Source organism: Neovison vison, chromosome 6 (assembly GCF_020171115.1).
Source record: "Neovison vison isolate M4711 chromosome 6, ASM_NN_V1, whole genome shotgun sequence".
NCBI lineage: Eukaryota > Metazoa > Chordata > Mammalia > Carnivora > Mustelidae > Neogale > Neogale vison.
The window spans coordinates 132,811,385-132,834,025 of record NC_058096.1 but is presented as its reverse complement, the minus strand read 5'-3'; the positions used below and the strand labels follow the sequence as shown (position 1 = coordinate 132,834,025).

Below are 22,641 nucleotides of genomic sequence, written 5' to 3'. Positions count from 1 at the left end.
CAAACAAATAGTTGAGACGTGACTTACTAAATGCTAAAACGGAATTGCACCCAGGGTAGAGTGGTGGGAGCAAGAACTTTTTGGAGCAGGAGAAGAGTGATTTAGCTTTTGCAGGATAGGGAAGTGTTTTCCAGGTGACCAAAGGAGAGGCAGGCATCTGGGAAAAGGAGCCGGGTAATCTAAAAAGATATATCAAAGTGAGTTGGGGAACCATAAATGGTTCAACATGGTTGGAGTATAGGATGCATGAAAGATTAGAAGTTGAGGTTAGAGGCTGTGTCTTAGATTAGCACTGTCAAGATCAACATCTCGGATTTCTTTGGGTTTGTTCTTGCATTAGCCCACGCTCTTGTCTTTTATTCTCTAAGAATTAGCTCATATCGGACTCTTAAAGACACTGAGCATTTAATCTCCTTAGGTAGCTCCAGCTCAGCCTGACAACTTACTGATTGTCAGTGTAAGCAGTTTTACCCCATGAAAATAAGTGACAGGTTTCCTTTTGAACATGAGAAGATCCTAAATCTCTTCTGCCTGTGCGGCCATATTCCATCTGAAGTCAGGGTGTCCTGGCACTGCCCCAGACATTAATCTCAAACTCCTACTTCAATCCTTTCTGATAAGATGCTATCTAAGGACAGTTTTTTAAAAACATTTACACTCTAAACATATCCTATCATCACTAACACTTGTATTAACCAGTTGTGATTGCAGAAGGCTCTGTGGCAGAGTCAAAACATGAGCAAAGGACCACCAGCCAAGTCCTGAGAGTGGAGAGTAGATCTGGCCCCAGCCTCCTGCATCAAGCTTGGAGATTCATATTTTTAAAACTCTAGTCTCAGGTGGTGCATGATTAGTAGAGTTTAGGAATCCTATCCCAGACACAGGTCTCAAAACAGCAGAAAGAATGGCCAAGAGGTAAGTGTAGAGTCAGAATCGGGTTTAGCTCCCTTCTTAGCCTCCTATTTGGTGATTTGGAGTTAAATGCTTTGACAATCTGATTTTTATTTGTAAACAGTAGTGTTAATCATAGTTATTTATTTATTTATTTATTTATAATCATTGTGATTGAGAAAGCATGTATAATGTCAATATATGCTTCTGAGCATAGAGCTTTTCACAAAATAAATGCTCAATAAAAGTCTGCCATTACAACAAAGCCAATAAAGATTTCACCTCTAGCTGGTGCCCTTTTCCTTTGAATGCCCTAATCTTCTCTTTATATTCCATAGATGTTCTTGCCCTCAAATCAAAGAAACTTTTTTGACTCTTTGATATCTTGGGGTGACAGGGAGTTTTTTAGCTTTCCTTTAAAAACAGAGTCCCTATACAGTCAGCAGTATTTGAGTAGTTAATACATCCGGGTAACCATTCATGAAGCTTGGGACCCATTCAAGGAGTCACAAATCCCAGTCTGGTACTTGGTGTGGTCCTGCACAGGAAATAGAATCATGTTTTCTGATGTTCAGATGACCATGCCCTTTCTGCATGTATGCATCCATCCATTTTAAGAACTCTTCCATTTTGGAGGGCTTTCAAACAGGATAATCTCTCATTGTTCTTGTGTGTACTTAAAGTGACTACACATGAAGGAATCTCTCTGAAATTTCCTTCATCTCATAGAGCTGGTTATGTTGGAAGGAAGCCCAGAAAGTGATCTCCTAGGCAAGACTTCCGGTTTGCCCCTTATTGTCAAGGACAGTTGAAATCTACTTTATCCTTCTGTGAAGTACATAAAAAATGTCATATGGAAAATCAAACTAACATATCATTTCATCCCTCTTGGGGCCTATTCCTAGATAGGTGCATAGATTGCTAGATGAATGGATGGGTGCATTGATGGGTTCTAGGTATTGTACTAAGTTCCAGAGATAGGAAGCCAATTGCTTATACCCCTTCCTTCAAGAACATACAGGCTAATATCTAGTAGGTGAGAGAGAGAAATAAATGAACAGTTACATACAAAATGGAGAGACAGTTTTTCAGAACAGTTGTAAGACCAAACAGAGTCAAGGGTTCAGGTATTCTTGAAATAGTGATGCTAATGGTAAGATTTTCACAAGAGGGAGATTGTGTCTGGGCAGAAAAATGAACCAGCTAAGGAAAGAACTTACACAAGTGTGAAAACCTAAGACAACAAGAAGTATTTGGTGACTACAGATGGTTTGTGCATAAACATATAGTGATTGAAGTAGTCTCAGATGACTATGGAGACCTGCAATACTAACATTTTAAGGGATTTTATATACTAATAAATACCATCAACTTTATTCTGAAGGCTACTCGGAATTCAGAATTTCAGAAAAAGTGGTAGCATCAGCCTGACATTCTAAAGCAAAAGGGTAAAGGAGAAAAGAATGGATTAGAGAGAGGCCAGGCTACAGTCATAGAATCCAGGAATTTAGAAAGAAGAAAGCCCTGAAGGTAGGTGACAGCAATAGGAATGGAAGAGAAAAGGTAGGTGATAGCGGAAGGGAGATGCGTATAGAAAGGCAATAGAACCTGTAGGACTTGTAACTGATAGGTTTTGAGAGATAGGCTAAGGAAGGGCCCTTGGATGATTCCTAAATTTCCAGCTTGGGATTCAGGATTGGGATTCCCAATCCCAATTGGGAATCATCCCAATTGGTGCTAATCCCAAGCACCAATTGGGATTAGCACCAATTGAGATGATTCCCAATTGGGATTGGGAATCCCAATCCTGAATCCCAAACTGGGATTCCATCTTGGGATTAGCACCATTCCTTAAAAAGAGAATATGAAGCCAAGCATGCCTTAGAGTAAGTATAATTATCTTTGGCAATCAATTCTGATGAGATATCCAAGAGACATTTTAATATACGGGTCTGGCTTTTAGTTGGGTGCTTTGAGCAGGAGATCCAGGTATTTAAGAGTTATTTTGTAAAGTAGTGGTGATGTGAATCTATGGGGGTGTCACTCAGGTGGAGGGGATTAAGTGAGAAAATAAGGTCCAATGATGGAGCCTCAGGGTACATGGAGATTTAAGAGGCAAATGGAGAAGAGACCAGAGAGGGACCAGGAAGTCCCTGGTGTTACAGAAATTAAGGGAAAAATTTCAAAGAATACATGATCAAATTCAAATAAGGTAAGAACAGGAAACAGTCTAATTAGATTGAATATGAAGGTCATAGGAGCTAGCCCCAGGCACTGGTAGAAGTGAGATTTCCAAGGGAAAGAGTTGAGAGCTATGGAAGGTGAAGAAATAGAGATCTTCTTTTGAGATAAAGAAAGGAGAGAAAATTGTGGAAAGATCATTATTATCTTCCCTAAGTGACCAATATACTATTCCACAGTCCTTCCTGTTAGGAAATTTTTTGTTCAACTTACTACATTTTTAATTTTTTAAAGACAAAAAGGTTAATATCATAATTTTTTCTGAATAAGACTTGCTAAGTATCATGCTTACTACACAGATTTGGTTTATTTATTTTTAAATTCAGCAACTGTGGCCAAAAAAAGGGGGAGATTTTTTTTTTTTTAAGATTTTATTTATTTGATGGAGAGGGAACACAAGCAGGGGGAGTGGGAGAGGGAGAAACAGGTTTCTTGCTTAGCAGAGAGACTGATGTGGGGCTGATCCTAGCACCCTGGGATAATGAAATGAGCCAAAGGCAGGTGCTTAACGACTAAGCCACCCAGGTACCCCCTCAAAAAATTTTTTTCTTGAAAATTATTTCAATTCACCAGTGTTGAGATTATTTACAAGTACCTATGTAAATATTTTAACCACAAGATTTCTGTTGCCATATGTTTGGGTATTCCAAAGGAAAAATCTGATCCCAAGTGTTAATAACACAAGAAGGCAGTTGGGCTGTCTCTGAATTTGGGATTTTTAAGTGTTCAGCTCTAAAGCTATCCCAATAAACATGCTTTCTAGAACATTAAAGAGACTTCTATTATATCAAATAGATTTTCCATATATGTGTGGTATATTTATCCCTCTGTTTAACTTTTGTTATGTTTTTCAATAAGATCTTAAAGCTTTCTTTATATAGGTCTTTTATCTTTCTTTTTAAATTCTACATATTTTATAGTTTTTATTCTTTCTAATGGTAAATGGGAATTTATGTACATTTACTTTTCTAACTTATCAGTAGGAAAGAGAAAACTATTTCAGAATATTTATCTTGTATGCCTGAACATAGCTTGTTATTAATGCCAATTATTTTGGTGAAGTTTCTTGAACTTTCTATTGGACAAATTATATTGTTTGCAAATAAATAAAAGTTTACCTTAAAAAAATGCTTTCTACCAAAGCAAGGAACCAGACAGAATACAGTTAAAGGCAAATATCACTTGGAATGTCTTTTTTAAATGTTAGACATTTTAGCAACGTCTGCTGTAAAAGCAAAACAGTGAGAATGTAAAATCTCTTTGGAAAAGAAGACTCACAAGAAAGCGTGATCATTGAAGCCACATCTGTCATGAATTACTTTATTAATTTTCTTTTATTTACTAGTTTTTATTTGACAGCTGTGATACTTTTTTCCAGAGCAGAAATCAATAAAGCCATAACTCTTTTCCCATCTGTGGTTCATTTTCCTCTTAGAAAAGATACAAAGGATTTAGGGGAAATTTGCTTTATGTTCTGCTATATTTGCAATCCTTGTTTTGTTTCAGGGGCCTCCAGGATCAGGAGGAGAAGCAGGGAATCCAGGTCGTTTGGGAAGCCAAGGAAATAAAGTAGGTCACATTCCTTAAGCCCACCAAAGTTAAGGTTTTCTCCTCAAAGTAAGTGTGTCTGGTTCTATTAGCCAGAACACTTTAAACACAGAGGAGAACCTCTTATTGCCCCGACACCCTGGGTTGATTCTTAGAGAGCCAGCAACATCTAAGGACATGGGTGTGGACCACAGTGAGATCAAGGATTCCAGCTCAGCATAATTTCATGAGGGGCTACACCCAGTCGTAGCTGGGGAGACCTCAGGGAAGAAAGACTGTTCTAGGGGCAGGAATTCCTTTGCCCCTCTCTTCTTCCCTCCCCTCCTGTCTTCTTTTCTTCTTTGTTTCCTCCATGCATGCAAACATTTGTGCACACCTTTTAAGACAAAGTCACTCTACTGATATTCTGTTGGATTAGAAACTCAGCTTCAGGAGAGTAGATATCTTTGACTGTTTGCTCACTGATGGATACTTTGAACAGTTCCTGGCATGCAATTGCTTAGTAAATATTTGCTTAATGAAAGAATTTCTGGTTTATATAATAGATATGACATGGAATCAATCTCCATGGAATTTAGAATATTTTCAAGACAATAATCTATAACATGAAGTAGACCAGAATATGGGTCTGAGAATGGAAATTTAAATATAGTATTAGTGAAGTATTTTGGGGCTGGGAAAAGAAACATCATAGAGGTTACAGACTTGGAGCAGACCCTAGAAGATAAGAAAGACTTTGACAAGCAGAGAAAAGGCATGAAGGATTTCAGGGAGAAGAAACTATGTGAAGGAAAGCACAGGGTTGGAAAATTCTGGGTGTGGATATTTGGGGGGAAAAATGATCCTGTCTTATAGGCACATTAAAAAAAAAAGCCTGTGGTCACTTACTTTATTAGGTAGCCAGTACAGTGTTGTTTACAATTTTTTTAATGGAGTGTTTGAACACAGCCAGACTTGGGAGGATTTTGAATAGGCTACTCAGTGTAGAAATATTTTGAAGGCTGAGGGATTGGCAGCTAGGAGACTAGTGGGTGTGTTCTAACAGTCTCCAAGACAAGCAGCGATTGGATGACTCAAGAAGGTGAGGATAGGAGGGGCTCATGATGATTCTGGAGGACTCTGCCATTAGGGAACTAAAGTAGAGAGAAGAGGGCTGGATGACTTGTGGACTTCCGGCGAGAGTGTAGTACCCTCCCAGAAGTTGGAAAGTCATGAGAAAGAGTGGTGTCAGAATGAAGGGAACCATTTGTTTTGGAGAATAAAGGAAACAGTTTAGGGCTGGTCAGAGATGCAGTTTCAGAGGCATTTGGAGTTTTAAGAAGACTCTTGGTGGTGTCCGTTTGTAAGAAGGGGTAGAGGAGATAGTGAATCATTAGAAAAGAGGGGAAAGAAATGCATACTGGATGCTGAGAAGAGAGTTGAGGAAGGAGAGGTCAAATGTATCAGCTGGTGCAGAACAGATAAGGAAGGGGGCGTGAAGTAACCATTGCCTCTGGTGGCTAAGATGCTCCAAAGAATATTTTCAAAAATGTAGCATTTGAGAGGAGGAGAAAGAAAGGGAAAGAGCCTACAAAGGGACTAAATAATGTGTTGGTGAGGAAGAAATGGATTCAGGGCTATAAACCACTTTCTGAAGAAGCTAGGTGTGGGGGAAAGAGGGTACATTAATTACCAGTCTAGCACAGACTGAAGCTGGGTATTTGTTTTCATTTTTTTTTAAAGATTTTTATTTACTTATTTAAGAGAAATAATAAGAGAGAGCATGCGAGGGGAGAAGGTCAGAGGAAGAAGCAGACTCCCCGTGAAGCTGGGAGCCTGATGCGGGACTCAATCCCAGGACTCCAGGATCATTACCTGAGCTGAAGGCAGTTGCACAAACAACTGAGCCACCCAGGCACCATGGGAATTTGTTTTCAATGATAGGAGAAACTGTATAGTATGTGTCTGAGCAAAGAAAATGAAAACAGAGAGAAAGAAGGTTGAAGATATCAGAATAGATATTAACGGAGAAATTCCTTGACCTAGAGGATAAGAATGAGGGCTTGAGAAGAGGGGCTAGCTTTGTAATGAAGATCTGCTAAGAAGGACTGAAATGTTGGATGCCAGCTGTCAAGTTGCAAGGACCATTGACTGGAGGGCGAAATGAGACAGATGGAAAACAGGGATAATCAACTCCCACAGGGAAGGATTCCTAGAGCATGCACTGTAGCAATAGTAGTCTGAAAAGGGAAGTTTGGAACAGAGACAACTGCTGCCTTCTCACCCTCAAGAAAGCTGCAGGAGAAGTGGTGTCACTGCTGAGAATCAAATTTATCTTACAGTGAGGAAAGATGTATGTCTGTGTGCAGATGTCATGAATGCATACAGAAGGTTTGCTTATGAAATGAAAGCACTCCAGAGGGTGTGGCAGAAGGAACCAGAAGAGAGGTAGGCAGGAATAGAGGGTTATAGGTGAGGGTCAGTTATAGATGCGAGTGTAGAAGGAAATAGATAGGAGCAGGGTGGTTGTGCCAAAAAGATCGTTATTAATAAGAGGGGCTTTTAAGGAGGGGGGCAAGAATTTGGAAACAAGTACCCTCAAAGCAAGCCCAAATCCTTTGGGAAGTCCCAAGATAAATTGAGTCCTCTAGATTCATTGTTAACTGAGATGAGTCCCAAACACTTAATCCTACCTTATTCCAATAAGTTCAAGTTCCCAGGGAGGCAAGCAATTTAGCAATTAATCCTGGGTTCAATGCCTGGCTGTACCAATAACAAAGTGACCCTGATCAAGTCATACGGCTTCCCTTGTTTCCCTACCTTAAAGCAGATGTTCTCAAAGTTCACTGTGTATAAGAATCAGATGAGAAGCTTATTTAAAAAGGCATATTCTTGGGCTCCATTACCAGAGACTATACCGGGGGGATGGGCAGAAATTTCCTTTGCATGTGGACCTGAGGGAATCGTGAGGTAGGTAGCCTCCAAAGGCTACCTTTGAGAGTCACTACCCTGAAAGAAAGATATCAGGGAAGGTGATCTTCTGTTTCCCATCCATGGAACCCGATTCTATTTTAGTATCAGAGTTCAATACTCGTGGACATTTGTCCATTTGTCCACTTTTCACACTTAACTGGGTTGCCTTTCTATCCTTAAAAATGAGTTAACCACCCCTTAAGTGTGGGCTGCACACACTTCTGCACTCCTTCTTCCAAAGAGTATATTATGGGATGGGCAGGGGAGAATAATACTACAATAATACTACCTCAGCCAAGAGGTCAAGGTTAACATCAATAATTATCCTGTGTTGACAGTATGTTCTCTTGATAATGTTGAGCTGAGAATGGCACTTAACCTCTGTGGTCTTTACCCCTAAAGCCCCTAAAACCCAATTTAATCGTGAGAAAAGCCCCAGTTCAGGGATATCTTACAGACTGTCTCAGTGTACTCTTCACAACTGTCAAGGTCATCAAAAACAAGGAAAATCTGATAAACTGTGTTACAGTCTAAGTGAGCTTAAGGAGACATGATATGGTATACTGGATAGGATCCAGGAACAGAAAAAAGATATCAGGTAAAAACTTAAAAAAAAAATCTGAACAAAGTATGGGCTTTAGTTAATAATAACAAATCAATATTCCTTTATGCATTGTAATAAACACGTCCTACTAATGTAACTAATACAATGTTAACAATAAGGGAAGCTAGATGTTGAGTATCTAGGAACTCTCTGTGCTACTTAAACATTTCTATAAATCTAAAATCTAAAATTTTAAGGGTTTTTTTTTTTAAGGAGTTAACCTTCTTTTGTAAAGCTGTGTTAACTTTAACTTTCTCAAGTAGCTGGACTTGACTCAACATAATTTTGAGATTGATTTATAACCCACAGTAGATGTTCTACTAGTCAGAAGTCAGGAACTGTTGCCATGGATGTTGTGCTACCCTGGTTATCTTGATCAGCACTTCAAGCTAGATTAGTAAGCCTGTTTTCTTTGCAGCAGCCAGATGATTTGATGGATCGTCTTGGAAACAATTTCGTTAATTTTTTTTAAACAGTACAGAGCTCATGGTAAGACACTTCCAAGGGTGTGGTCCATGGCACTGGGCTGCCAAGATGGCAGATTGCACTGAACGATGCATCAGACTTTCTGGGACTTCATTCATCAATGAAGGAGACCTCACAGCAATTCTTTGCATTACTTACACAACTCGCAGTCCTGACCACAAATCTGATGTCACTGTGTGTGATGCACATGGATGCAATTGTATAACTAACTGTTGTCTTAGTACCATCACTTCCAATTTCCTTTACAAAACACACACACACACACACACACACACACAAACACACATATACACAAACAGCAGCAAACTAATAAGGACATGTTTCATTCTATCTGACAGGGAGAACCTGGAGATTTGGGAGAAAAAGGAGCTGTTGGCCTCCCGGGTCCTCGAGGCTTGCCGGTTTGTGTTGGATCGCTAATTTTGACCTGGCACTTGGAATCTTCTAGTTCAGTAGATATCCCATGTGGTTCTCTGAAGAGTGCATTAAAGATACCACCCCAGTCTAGCTTGATAGCCTTATGGAAACTGAGATATTATCCTCAACTTGGAATAGTTCCTTAGCCAGCTCTCCTAAAGTGGCAGCTTCCCTGGTACCAAACATCCTGGCTGGGATGCTTTGAAGCTAAATGATAAACTGGACAAAACTTACGTTTAGCATCCCCATAACCCTTCTCCCATTCTTTCGTCCCATCAGAACTTGTTAATCAGAAACCTAGCCCACACTCTCCTAGTGCTCAGGACTTCTCACAAAGACCTTCTGCAAGGGTCTGGCAGTAGCCTCTGGCCAGGCATTTAGGAGGTCTTATTCTCACCTAGTAAACTGAAAGGTATTTAAAGTACAGGTGTTAAATAGAAGAGCTAACAACACTAACTCCTTCTATTGAGATTACTGTATGCCTAAAATTTTCCCATTCAGTCTTCATAATTACACCATGTGTAGTTATAATTTTTAGTCCCATTTTACAGACGATACAGGTGAGCCTCAGGGACAAAGCACCATCTCTCTCTGTCATTGAGAGTTGCCTTTAGTGCCATTATGTTAGTTAATACCAAATGTTAGTGGCCAGCCCCAGAGAGAGAATCCACTTCTTACTTTCTCCTAATCAAACCAAAAAACTGGGTGTCTTATTCTTATGTGAGGAAGCCTGCCTCCAGTTTGTAGTCTGGGATATTTGTAAATAATGCCTTTGTTTACAGGGTGATGATGGCAACCCAGGTTATGGTAGCATTGGAAGTAAAGGAGCAAAGGTAAGACACATTGACTGGAATCTGGACATTTCCATTTGTTTTCTGTTGCTTGTTTTGGTTTTGTGGTCTTTATTTTTGACACATTCAATAGAAAAAAAAAGGCAGTAAATAGGGCAGTCTTGGACATTTGGAGATAGATTTTGATAATTTATTTGTTGATATCCCTTGGATACTGTGGTGAAAGTAAAAACAATTTGATGGCTTAAGGTTCAGGCAACAACTGAAACTTGAAAATTAATTTTCTGTTCCTTTGCAAAGATGTGCAGCCAGTGCCTGACTTGTTCTAACCCGAACAGTGCATCTAATCTTAGCAGCTCTGTGCTAGGCTTTACTTAGGGGAGGCATTCCCAAGTTCTCTTCTTAATATGTTTAACCATTGGTAAGAGGTTTTTACAGCGTCTTTCTAAATGCATTGGGCCAAGCAATAACTCAAAAATAAAGACTTTTAACTTTGTGGTGCATAAACAATGAATCTTGGAACATGAAAAAAATTAAGATGTTAAAAAAATTACAACTTTGTATTTTGAACATTTAAGGGTCTGGAAGTAAGATAGATAAATTTATAAAACCAGTGATTCCTATACACTAACAATTACCACTTAGAAACCATAATAACAATACCCACAAAAACACAGTAGAGTTAAGAATATCCTTTCTGCAAAATGTTTGAGACCTACAACAATAAAATTACTGAAATTAAAAACTTCACTAAATGAAGACGTCCAAATTCTTGTTGGAAGGTTTAAAACATTTTAAAGGATCAATTTAATTCCAAGTGAAATCCCACTAGGAATGATGCAAGAGGCTGTCTGGAAGGATAAACAAACCCCAAAAAGCTAAAATTTCTTTGAAAAAAGAAATCACTAATGAATGAGACATTTCCACAGAAATTTTTTTTTAGAATAGGGAATTTATTGAAAACAAGTTCAGTATCTGATGAGGGAAATATTGAGTAGCTTATGGCACTGGAATATTAGCCACTCTTTAAAATGAATGTATATGAAGTTTACAATCACGTAAAGAAATTATGTGACAATATCAAGTAAAAAACCAGGATATAAAAAAATCAAAAAGAATATTTAACCCAATTGTGCTAAAAATGCATTTTGAAGAGCCTAAAGAAAATATGGCATTTATAATGGTTCTGGGTAGTGAGATTTTAGATGATTTTTCTCCTTTCTGTTCTTTTGCATTTTATATATGTTTGAGGAGACTCTATTTATAATAATCAGAAACTAAACTTTAAATAAATTATTTTCATCAAATGGGGATTGTCAGACGTCTTCAATTATAGTCTGTGGACTAAGTAAGGTAAACAGAAGCTTAGAAAACCAATGATCAGGTTTAGGCTCTACGCTTCTCAAATTTCTCCATTGAAATATGTGTTAAGAAGACTGTTTCATAGTCTCTCATGGTTCACCTCCCCTTCCAATTTACCCAAATTCCCTACTCCTCTCTAACGCCCCTTGTCCTCCATGCTATTGGTTATGCTCCACAAATAAGTGAAACCATATGATAATTGACTCTCTCTGCTTGACTGATTTCACTCAGCATAATCTCTTCCAGTCCCGTCCATGTTGCTACAAAAGTTGGATATTCGTCCTTTCTGATGGAGGCATAATACTCCATAGTGTATATGGACCACATCTTCCTTATCCATTCATCCGTTGAAGGGCATCTTGGTTCTTTCCATAGTTTGGCGACTGTGGCCATTGCTGCTATAAACATTGGGGTACAGATGGCCCTTCTTTTCACGACATCTGTATCTTTGGGGTAAATACCCAGGAGTGCAATTGCAGGGTCGTAGGGAAGCTCTATTTTTAATTTCTTGAGGAATCTCCACACTGTTCTCCAAAGAGGCTGCACCAACTTGCATTCCCACCAACAGTGTAAGAGGGTTCCCTTTTCTCCACATCCTCTCCAACACATGTTGTTTCCTGTTTTGTTAATTTTGGTCATTCTAACTGGTGTAAGGTGATATCTCAATATGGTTTTAATTTGAATCTCCCTGAGGGCTAATGATGATGAGCATTTTTTCATGTGTCTGATAGCCATTTGTATTTCTTGATTGGAGAAGTGTCTGTTCATATCTTCTGCCCATTTTTTGTTGTGTTTGTCTGTTTCGTGTGGGTTGAGTTTGAGGAGTTCATTATAGATCCTGGATATCAACCTTTTGTCTGTACTGTCATTTGCAAATATCTTCTCCCATTCCGTGGGTTGCCTCTTTGTTTTTTTGACTGTTTCCTTTGCTGTGCAGAAGCTTTTGATTTTGATGAAGTCCCAGAAGTTTATTTTCGTTTTTGTTTCCTTTGCCTTTGGAGACGTATCTTGAAAGAAGTTGCTGTGGCTGATATCAAAGAGATTACTGCCTATGTTCTCCTCTAAGATTCTGATAGATTCCTGTCTCACGTTGAGGTCTTTTATCCATTTTGAGTTGATCTTTGTGTACGGTGTAAGAGAATGGTCGAGTTTCATTCTTCTACATATAGCTGTCCAGTTTTCCCAGCACCATTTATTGAAGAGACTGTCTTTTTTCCACTGTATATTTTTTCCTGTTTTGTCGAAGATTAATTGACCATAGAGTTGAAGGTCCATATCAGGGCTCTCTACTCTGTTCCACTGGTCTATGAAAAACAGTCTGAGGGGTTTGAAGTGGCGGGGGGTGGGAGGTTGGGGTACCAGGTGGTGGGTATTATAGAGGGCACAGCTTGCATGGAGCACTGGGTGTGGTGAAAAAATAATGAATACTGTTTTTCTGAAAATAAATAAATTGGGGGAAAAAAAAAAAAGAAGACTGTTTCAGAAACACTTTGACCATCTGGCCAGCTCTCCTGTTAGATGCCTTCAGTAGAAGGAGAGCTGATTTGTAATTCCTCAGATGTGCATATTTATCCAATTATCTAGGTTGTCATGATATTTTGGTATAAATAGCTTAATTTAGAAATTGGAGCTAGTTTCTCAAATAGTGCTGTACAGTTTAATTTTTAGTTGTTTTGGCCCTCTCTTGATTCATGATGCTAAAACCAAGTAAGGCAGCAGGTAAAATTAACGTCAGCATAAATCTACCTTGGTGATGTGTGCAAATATTAATTTTCTAAACTGTCAATTACAGGGGCAAGAAGGATTTCCCGGAGAAAGTGGACCTAAGGTACTGTGTACTTCATATTAAGTAGAGATCAATTAGAAATTACTCCTGAGGCTATAAAATGTATCACAGGACAATAGAAGGATAATTATAAAATGAATGGAGAGAACCCTTAGGGACACATGGGTGGCTCAATCACTTAGGCGTCCCAACTTTTGATTTCAGCTTAGGTCATGATCTCGGAGTTGTGAGATTCAGCCCCTCATCAGGCTCCACGCTCAGTATGGGATTCTTTCTAAAGAAAGAAAGGGAGAAATCTTTATGAGGAAAATGGGGAAGACAGAAGCAGACTTTTTTAAAAATTTAATTTCTAGTTTTAAAATTCATAAGTAAAGGAAGAAATAATCCTTATTTTTTCTTCTCACGTGGACGCCTTCTCCTCTATCATATGTATTTTCTTCTTTGCTCAAAGGAAAGTAAAATGTAAATAAACCAAACCTGAATTCTTCACCTTGCTCCATTTTTCCAATGTGATTATAAGTCACCTTCCAATAATACATAAAACATCTTCATGTTGGAATAAGTTTAAAAACATATTGAGATATAGCTGTCCAGTTTTCCCAGCACCATTTATTGAAGAGGCTGTCTTTTTTCCACTGTATATTTTTTCCTGTTTTATCGAAGATTATTTGACCATAGAGTTGAGGATCCATATCTGGGCTCTCTACTCTGTTCCACTGGTCTATGTGTCTGTTTTTATGCCAGTACCATGCTGTCTTGGTGATCACAGCTTTGTAGTAAAGCTTGAAATCAGGTAACATGATGCCCCCCATTTTATTTTTGTTTTTCAACATTTCCTTAGCGATTCGGGGTCTCTTCTGGTTCCATAAAAATTTCTGGATTCTTTGCTCCAGCTCTTTGAAAACTGGACAGCTATACGTAGAAAAATGAAACTCGACCATTCTCTTACACCGTACACAAAGATAAACTCAGAATGGATAAAAGACCTCAACGTGAGACAGGAATCCATCAGAATCCTAGAGGAGAACATAGGCAGTAATCTCTTCGATATCAGCCACAGCAACTTCTTTCAAGATATGTCTCCAAAGGCAAAGGAAACAAAAGCAAAAATAAACTTTTGGGACTTCATCAAGATCAAAAGCTTCTGCACAGCAAAGGAAACAGTCAAGAAAACAAAGAGGCAACCCACGGAATGGGAGAAGATATTTGCAAATGACAGTACAGACAAAAGGTTGTTTATAGCAGCAATGGCCACAGTCGCCAAACTATGGAAAGAACCAAGATGCCCTACAACGGATGAATGGATAAGGAAGATGTGGTCCATATACACTATGGAGTATTATGCCTCCATCAGAAAGGACGAATATCCAACTTTTGTAGCAACATGGACGGGACTGGAACAGATTATGCTGAGTGAAATCAGTCAAGCAGAGAGAGTCAATTATCATATGGTTTCACTTATTTGTGGAGCATAACCAATAGCATGGAGGACAAGGGGCGTTAGAGAGGAGTAGGGAATTTGGGTAAATTGGAAGGGGAGGTGAACCATGAGAGACTATGGACTCTGAAAAACAATCTGAGGGGTTTGAAGTGGCGGGGGGGTGGGAGGTTGGGGTACCAGGTGGTGGGTATAATAGAGGGCACGGCTTGCATGAAGCACTGGGTGTGGTGAAAAAATAATGAATACTGTTTTTCTGAAAATAAATAAATTGGAAAAAAAAATTGAAAAAAAAAAAAAAGGTTGATATCCAGGATCTATGAAGTACTTCTCAAACTCAGCACACACAAAACAGATAATCATACTTTAAAAATGGGCAGAAGATATGAACGGACACTTCTCCAGTGAAGACATACAAATGGCTATAAGACACATGAAAAAATGTTCATTATCACTAGCCATCAGGGAGACTCAAATTAAAACCACATTGAGATATCACCTTACACCAGTTAGAATGGCCAAAATTAACAAGACAGGAAACAACATGTGTTGGAGGGGATGTGGAGAAAGGGGAACCCTCTTACACTGTTGGTGGGAATGCAAGTTGGTGCAGCCACTTTGGAGAACAGTGAGGAGATTCCTCAGGAAATTAAAAATAGAGCTTCCCTCTGACCCTGCAATTGCACTACTGGATATTTACCCCAAAGATACAGATGTAATGAAAAGAAGGGCCATCTTTACCCCAATGTTTATAGCAGCAATGGCCACGGTCGCCAAACTGTGGAAAGAAGCAAGATGCCCTTCAACGGATGAATGGATAAGGAAGATGTGGCCCATATACACTATGGAGTATTTTTTTTAAAGATTTTATTTATTTATTTGACAGAGAGAGATCACAAGTAGACAGAGAGGCAGGCAGAGAGAGAGGGAAGCAGGCTCCCTGCTGAGCAGAGAGCCCGATGCGGGACTCGATCCCAGGACCCCGAGATCATGACCCGAGCTGAAGGCAGCGGCCCAACCCACTGAGCCACCCAGGCGCCCTACACTATGGAGTATTATGCCTCCATCAGAAAAGATAAATACCCAACTTTTGTAGCAACATGGATGGGACTAGAAGAGATTATGCTTATTGAAATAAGTCAAGCAGAGAGAGTCAATTATCATATGGTTTCACTTACTTGTGGAGCATAACAAATAGCATGGAGGACAAGGGGAGTTAGAGAGGAGAAGGGAGTTGGGGGAAATTGGAAAGGGAGGTGAACTATGAGAGACTATGGACTCCGAGAAACAATCTGAGGGGTTTGAAGTGGTGGGGGGTGGGAGGTTGGGGGAACCAGGTGGTGGGTATTAGAGAGGGCATGGATTGCATGGAGCACTGGGTGTGGTGCAAAAACAAGGAATACTGTTATGCTGAAAATTTAAAAAAAAATTAGATATAGCTCTTTGATTTTAATAACCATTGTGTTTTTCTGGACTTCTCTAGGGTGAGATTGGGGACCCTGGTGGTCCAGGAGAAACTGGACCCAAGGGAGCTAGAGGCAAGACGGTAAGCTTCTTAGATTCTAATGCCTTTCCACCTTGGCTACTTTGGGAAGTCCTTTTCATGCTTTTACAGTCATTTGAGTTGTCACTTGTTCCCCAAGAATCGCAAAGTGTGTGTGTGTGTGTGTGTGTGTGTGTATGTTTTGAAGGCAAACCTGGGAAAGGGAAATGGGTGTATGACTCATCCTCCAACACCAGCAAGAAGGCAAAGATGTGTTTGCTTTTAATGAACAAGTTCACCTGTCCTGGCTGCCAAGGTACCATTCTCAACTCTGGAAATAATGTTCATTTTAGGAATTCTTGTGGTCAAAAAACAGTTTCACTCTGGCAAAATATGTTTAGTTTAATCCCATTTCCTTGGCAGATTTAGTGCATCCTAATGTCCACTGGCATCTTGTTCTTCACTGTTAAGTTTTGTTAAACTGCTTTTAATGACGTACACCCTGGAAGATCCTCTGCCTTTTTAGCTTAAGAGACTGTTACTAATTTTTATGAGAGAGTTTCCGTTTATGGCTGAATCTGTCCTTGTTATTCCATAGAAGGACTGGGAAATATCCGAAAGCTTTGGATCACTCATAATGAAGACAAGTGTACAATATAGTTTCACATGCATTAGTATATTCGGGTTCCGGGGGGTTAGGAATGGATTTTTGTATTTGTTGACTCTTTATATTTATATCATGTATAAAGGACATGGCTGCTTTGTAAAAGACATTGTTCTGATAATTGCCTCTCAGTAAATTTGTTTCTTTTCTTCACTGATTGGGTAAACCGATCTTAACACCATGTTAATTAGCAGGAAAAGAAAAAGTGCTATAACCTTGATACTTGAGGTGGTTTTCCAAGTTTTTCATCATAGTGAATTTTATTCTGATCCCATTTTTTATCAAGTATGACAAGAGCTTTATGTACAGAGTTGAGTTTTTTCCCTAGCTCATTGTTGCTCTTCTAAGAGATCCTCTAGAAGCTTCTTTGCTCCCCTATGTGTTCATTCTCTTTTGCATTACACTTGATCATTTTTACCTCTTTGACTCTTTCCAGGGTTTTTAAGATTTTATTGAAATATAGTTGATATACAATGTTAGTTTCAGGTGTACAACATAATGATTCAACATCGATTATAAAATGCTCACCACAAGGTGTAGACACCGTCTGTCACCATATAATGTTATTAAAATAATATTGACTATATTCCCTATGCTCTACTTTCCATCTGTGTGACTTACTTATTTTATGACTGGAAGTTTGTACTTCTCCCATTTCACCCATTCCTCCACCCACCATCCCTCTGGCAGCAACCAGTTTATCCTCTGTATTTATGAGTCTCTTTCTGTTTTTGTTGTTTTTCTGTTTTTATTCTGGTTTTCTCTTTGCTTATTCTTTTGTGGGTTGGGTTTTTTTTTTAGATTCTATATATAAATGAACTTGTATGGCAGTCTTTCTCCGACATATTTCACTTAGCATAATACCTTCTGGGTCCATCCATGTTGTCACAAATGGCAAAATTTTATTCTTTCTTATGGTTGCGTGATATTCCATTGTGTGTGTATATGTACATACGTTATGTATATATATATCCTATTGTGTGTATGTATATCCATTCTTTATGCATTCATCTATTGCTTCCATATCTTAGATATTATAAATTATACTGCAATAAACACAGAGGGACAGATCTCTTTTCAAATTACTGTTTTTGTTTTCTTTGGGTGAACACCCAGAAGCGGAATTACTGGGTCATATTGTGTTTCTATTTTTAATTTTTTTAGAAACCCCCACAGGATTTTCCATATTGGCCACAACAATTTGCATTTCTACCAGCAGTGCACCAGGGTTTCCTTTTCTCCATATCCTTGACAACACTTGTTATTTCTTTTTGATAGCAGTCCTTCTGACTGGTGAGGTGGTATCTCACTGTGGTTTTGATTTGTGTCTCCCTGATGATTAGTGAAGTTAAGCATCTTTTCATGTGTCTGTTGGCCATCTGTACATCTTTGGAGAAAGGTTTCTTCAAGTCCTCTGCCTATTTATTTTTTTTTTTTAAGATTTTATTTACTTATTTGTCAGAGAGAGAGAGAGAACACACAAGTAGGCAGAGCAGCAGGCAGAGGTGGAGAGAGAAGCAGGCTCCCTGCCGAGCAAGGAGCCCGATGTGGGACTCGATCCCAGGACGCTGGGATCATGACCTGAGCCAAAGGCAGCCGCTTAACCAACTGAGCCACCCAGGCGTCCCCCTCTACCTATTTCTTAATCAGATTTTGTATGTGTATATGCGTGTGTTTTGAGTTGTATGAGTTCTTTATATATTTTGGATATTAACACCTTATTGGATATACCATTTGCAAACATCTTCTTTCATTTAAGAAGTTGCCTTTTCATTTTGCTGCTTGTTTCCTTCATTGCACCAAAGATCTTTAGTATGATAATAATCCCAATTATTTATTTTTGCTTTTGTTTCCTTTACAGACAGATCCAGAAGATTAGTGCCTATGTTTTCTTTTAGGAGTTTTATGATTTCAAGTCTTACATTTAGGTCCTTAATCCAATTTGAGTTTGTGTATATATAAGACATTGATCAGTTTCATTCTTTGCATGTATCTGTCCAGTTTTCCCAGCACCATTTATTGAAAAGGCTGTCTTTTCTCTGTTGTATATACCTGCCGCTTTGGTCATAGATTAATTGGCCATATAAGCAAGCATAGGTTTATTTCTTGGTTTTCCATTCTCTTCTTTTGGGCTTTGTGTCTATTTTTGTGCCAATACCATATTCTTTTGATTACTACAAGTTTCTAGTCTATCTTGAAATCTTACATTGTGATACCTCCAATTTTGTTTTTCTTCCTCAAAATTGCTTTGGCTACTCAAGGTCTTTTATGGTTCCATACAAACTTAGGATTACTTGTTCTAGTTCTGTGAAAAATGCCTCTGGTATTTTGATAGGGATTGAACTGAAATCTGTAGACTGTTTTGGGTAGTATGGACATTTGAACATTCTAGTTCTTCCAACCCATGAGCATAGGATATCTTTCTACTCGGTTGTGTCATCTTCAGTTTCATTCATCAGTGTCATAAAATTTTAAGTTTAGATCTTTCACCTCCTTGGTTAAAAGTCTTCCTGGGCATTTTATTCTTTTTGATGCAATTGTGAATGGGATTGTTTTCTTAATTTCTCTTTCTGCTACCTTATTATTAATGTATAGAAAAGCAAGAAATTTCTTATATTAATTTTGTATCCTGTGACTTTACTGAATTCCCTTATTCTAATAGTTTCCTGGTGGAGTTGTTAGAGCTTTCTATATATAAAATCATGTTGTCTGCAAATAGTGACAGTTTTACTTCTTCCCTACCAATTTGGATGTCTTTTTTATTTCTTGTCTGATTGCTTCAGCTCAGATTTCCAGGACTCTGTTGAATATAGGTGGTGAGAGTGGACATCCTTGTATTGCTCCTGATATTAGAGGAAATGCTTTTAGTTTTTTACCACTGAGTATGATGTTAACTGTGAATTTGTTTGTATATGGCTTTTATTAGGTTGAGGTGTATTTCCTCTAAACTCATTTTGTTGAGAGTTTTTATCATGAATAGATGCTGAATTTTGTCACAAGATTTTATTCATTTGTTAATGTGTTGATATCATGTTGTTTTATTTGTATGAATTAGTCTTGTTCCCTGGAATAAATTACACTTGGTTGTGGTGGATGAGTATTGTTGAATTAGGTTTGCTAATATTTTGTTGAGAATTTTTGCATCTATATTCCTCAGGGATATTGACCTGTAATTTTCTTTGCTTGCAGCAGGCTTTTTCTCCCCAGTTTTTTTAATTAAGGTAATGCTGCCTTCATTTTGAAGGCATTCATTTTGAATGAATTTGGAAGTTTTCCTTCCTCTTCTGTTTTTTGGAATAGTTTGAGAAGAATAAATATTAACTTTTCTTTAAACATTTAGTAGAATTCACCTGTGAAGCCATCTGGTCCTGGATATTTGTTATACAAGTTTTTCAATTTCGTTACTGGTCATTGGTCTGTTCAGATTTTCTTTTTTGATTCAGTCTTGGAAACGGTGTTTCTGGGAATTTATCCATTTCTTCTAGTTTGTCCAATTTGTTGGTATATAGTTTTTCAGAGTAGTCTCTTCTGATCCTTTGTACCCTGTAGTGTCAATTGTACCTTCTCTCATATTTCTAATTTGAGTCTTTTTTTTCTTGATGAGTCTGGTTAATGTTTATCATTTAGTCTTTCAAAGAACCAGCTCCTAGTTTCATTAATGTTTCCTATAGTTTTTTAGCCTCTATTTCATTTATTTCTGCTCTGCTTTTTATGATTTCTTTCCTTCTAACTTTGGACTTGCTTTGTTCTCTTTTTTTTTCTTATTCCTTTAAGTATAAGTTAGATTATTTGAGGTTTTTTTAATTGAGGTAGGCCTGTATTGGTATAAACTTTCCCTTAGAAGGGCTTTTCCTGCATTCCCCAAGATTTTGAACCATTGTGTTTCCATTTTCATTTATCTCCAGATATTTTTTTATTTCCTCTTTGATTTCTTTATTGACCCATTAGTTGTTTAATAGCATATTGTTTAGTTCCATGTATTTGTGGTTTTTTCCCAGTTTTCTTGTGATTGATTTCTAGTTTCATCCCATTGTGGTTAGGAAAGATGCTTGCTATAATTTCAGTCTTCTTAAATTTATTGATACTTATTTTGTAGCCTAATGAGATCTATCCTGGAGAATTTCATAGTACTGCAGTTCATAGCATCAAGGGTGGGGTTTCCATGGTTACTGTGTCTCCATCCCTCCTGCCATTCTCTTTGTGGTCCCTTTACTCTTTGTTGTGTGTAAGCTGTTTAGTTAACCCTCAGTTCTTTTTCAGGAGGAATTTCTCTCTAGGTAGATAGAGATTCGGTATGTCCTTGGGAAGAGGTGAGTTCAGGGTCTATGACACCATCTTGGACACCTCTTGCCTGTGTAGTCATTATTTATTGGGTTTTAGGGATACAAAATAAAGAATCTGCTCTTTGCTTCCATCCTGCTTCTCCTAAGAGGACTGCATCTCAGCTATAATTCTTTTCTTCATGCATGTTTTTGGATGACTGTCCTTTAACACTATGTTGTTGTTGTTGTTTTTTAATGACAGAAATAATTAGAAAGATAATTGGAAAACACTTTGGAATTAATCCACATGTCATCTGCATTGAAATACCTCTGGATCCTTTCCCTTGACTTGTTAATGAAGTACTTTACTCTCAAACATTGGAAGCATGCTAACACGTTCAGCTGTTTTGGGGTTCTTGTCCCCCAGTGCCAGATTAATCATTTTTATAAAACAATGAACCAATGGGAAGCATGTGAACTTTTTCTTTTGGCCTTTGATTACTTGAATTTCTTTTTTTCCCACAATTTATCGCTGTTTGTAACTTATTATTTCACCTGCCAAGCTGCTTTTTCCCTATCTTTGTAAATATTTCCGAATTTGAAGTTTAGACACTGAAAACTTCCAGGTTTTCCTTCTGAAAAAGTTGAAGTTTCCACTGGTAGAAGTCTCTGTTGATAAAGGTTTGCTTTCAATTTTGAGCACCTCTTCAGTTTTCTTGGAATGACTGTGTTTTTAGTTTTTCTAAATTTTCACATTGTTTTTTTCCTCCCAACCGAAGAATTTTTTTGTCATGGTTTTTAACCTTATATATGTGTGTGTGGTGTGTGTGTGTGTGTGTGTGTGTGTGTGTATATACATATATATATTTTTTACACATGCACATACTTTAAGGCAGGATGTGTTCATCTCTGCACGATGAACATTTGGGGCTAGATAAATTTATTTTTAGATTTTATGTTTATCTGACAGAGAGAGGGAGTATAAGTAAGCAGAGCAGCAGGCATACAGGGAACCTGATGCAGGGCTCAATCCCAGGACACTGGAATCATGACCTGAGCAAAAGGAGCCGCTTAACCGACTGAGCCACCCAGGTGCCCCAGGGCTGGATAATTCTTAGTTGCGGGGGCTCTCCTGTGCGTTGTAGGATGTTTAGTAGCTTCCTTGGCCTCTACCCACTAGATGTCAGTGGCACTGCCCTTCTCCATCCTTCCCCATTATAAGAAACAAAAATGTCTCCAGACATTGTCAAATTTCCCCTTGGAGGTGGGGGGAGAGGCACAAAGTTCTCGCTAGTTGAGAACCACTAATTTAGAGTCAAATAATTTCACTAAGTTTCATATGAGAGGGGGAAGAAAAAAGGCAATCCATCTGCCCCTTATCTCTTTCTTCTCTCCTATTTCTCAGGTTGTCTTTTTTGCTCTACTTTTCTGGGAGATTCTTTGACTATTTCACAATGCTCCTCTCATGATTTAATTTTAAAGAGCTTGTTTTGTTCTCCAAATATTTTTTACACTATCTTGTCTCGTTTCATGGTTGAAGCATCTTCTCTTAGTTTTCTGAGGATATAAATTAGTATTTTTACGGCTTCTTTGTCCAACACAATCTTTTTCCTATAGTTTTGTTTTTTCTGTATTGATCTCTATACCCAGCGTGTCTGGAGAATGGGCTATCTCTTCCTATTTAAGAATTAAAGACAAAAAGGCTAATTGGAAGCC

At 38.3% G+C, this 22,641-nt stretch overlaps 1 protein-coding gene across 1 annotated transcript in view; it reads left to right on the top strand.

Moving 5' to 3' along the window:
* Window positions 1-22,641, top strand: part of COL6A6 (collagen type VI alpha 6 chain) — a 117,004-nt gene that overhangs the window by 58,374 nt on the left and 35,989 nt on the right. The window contains exons 23-27 of the mRNA XM_044252401.1: window positions 4,639-4,701; window positions 9,061-9,123; window positions 9,922-9,972; window positions 13,085-13,120; window positions 16,000-16,062. Of these exons, the coding sequence (XP_044108336.1) occupies window positions 4,639-4,701; window positions 9,061-9,123; window positions 9,922-9,972; window positions 13,085-13,120; window positions 16,000-16,062 (276 nt within the window). The remainder of the gene's footprint in view (window positions 1-4,638; window positions 4,702-9,060; window positions 9,124-9,921; window positions 9,973-13,084; window positions 13,121-15,999; window positions 16,063-22,641) is intronic.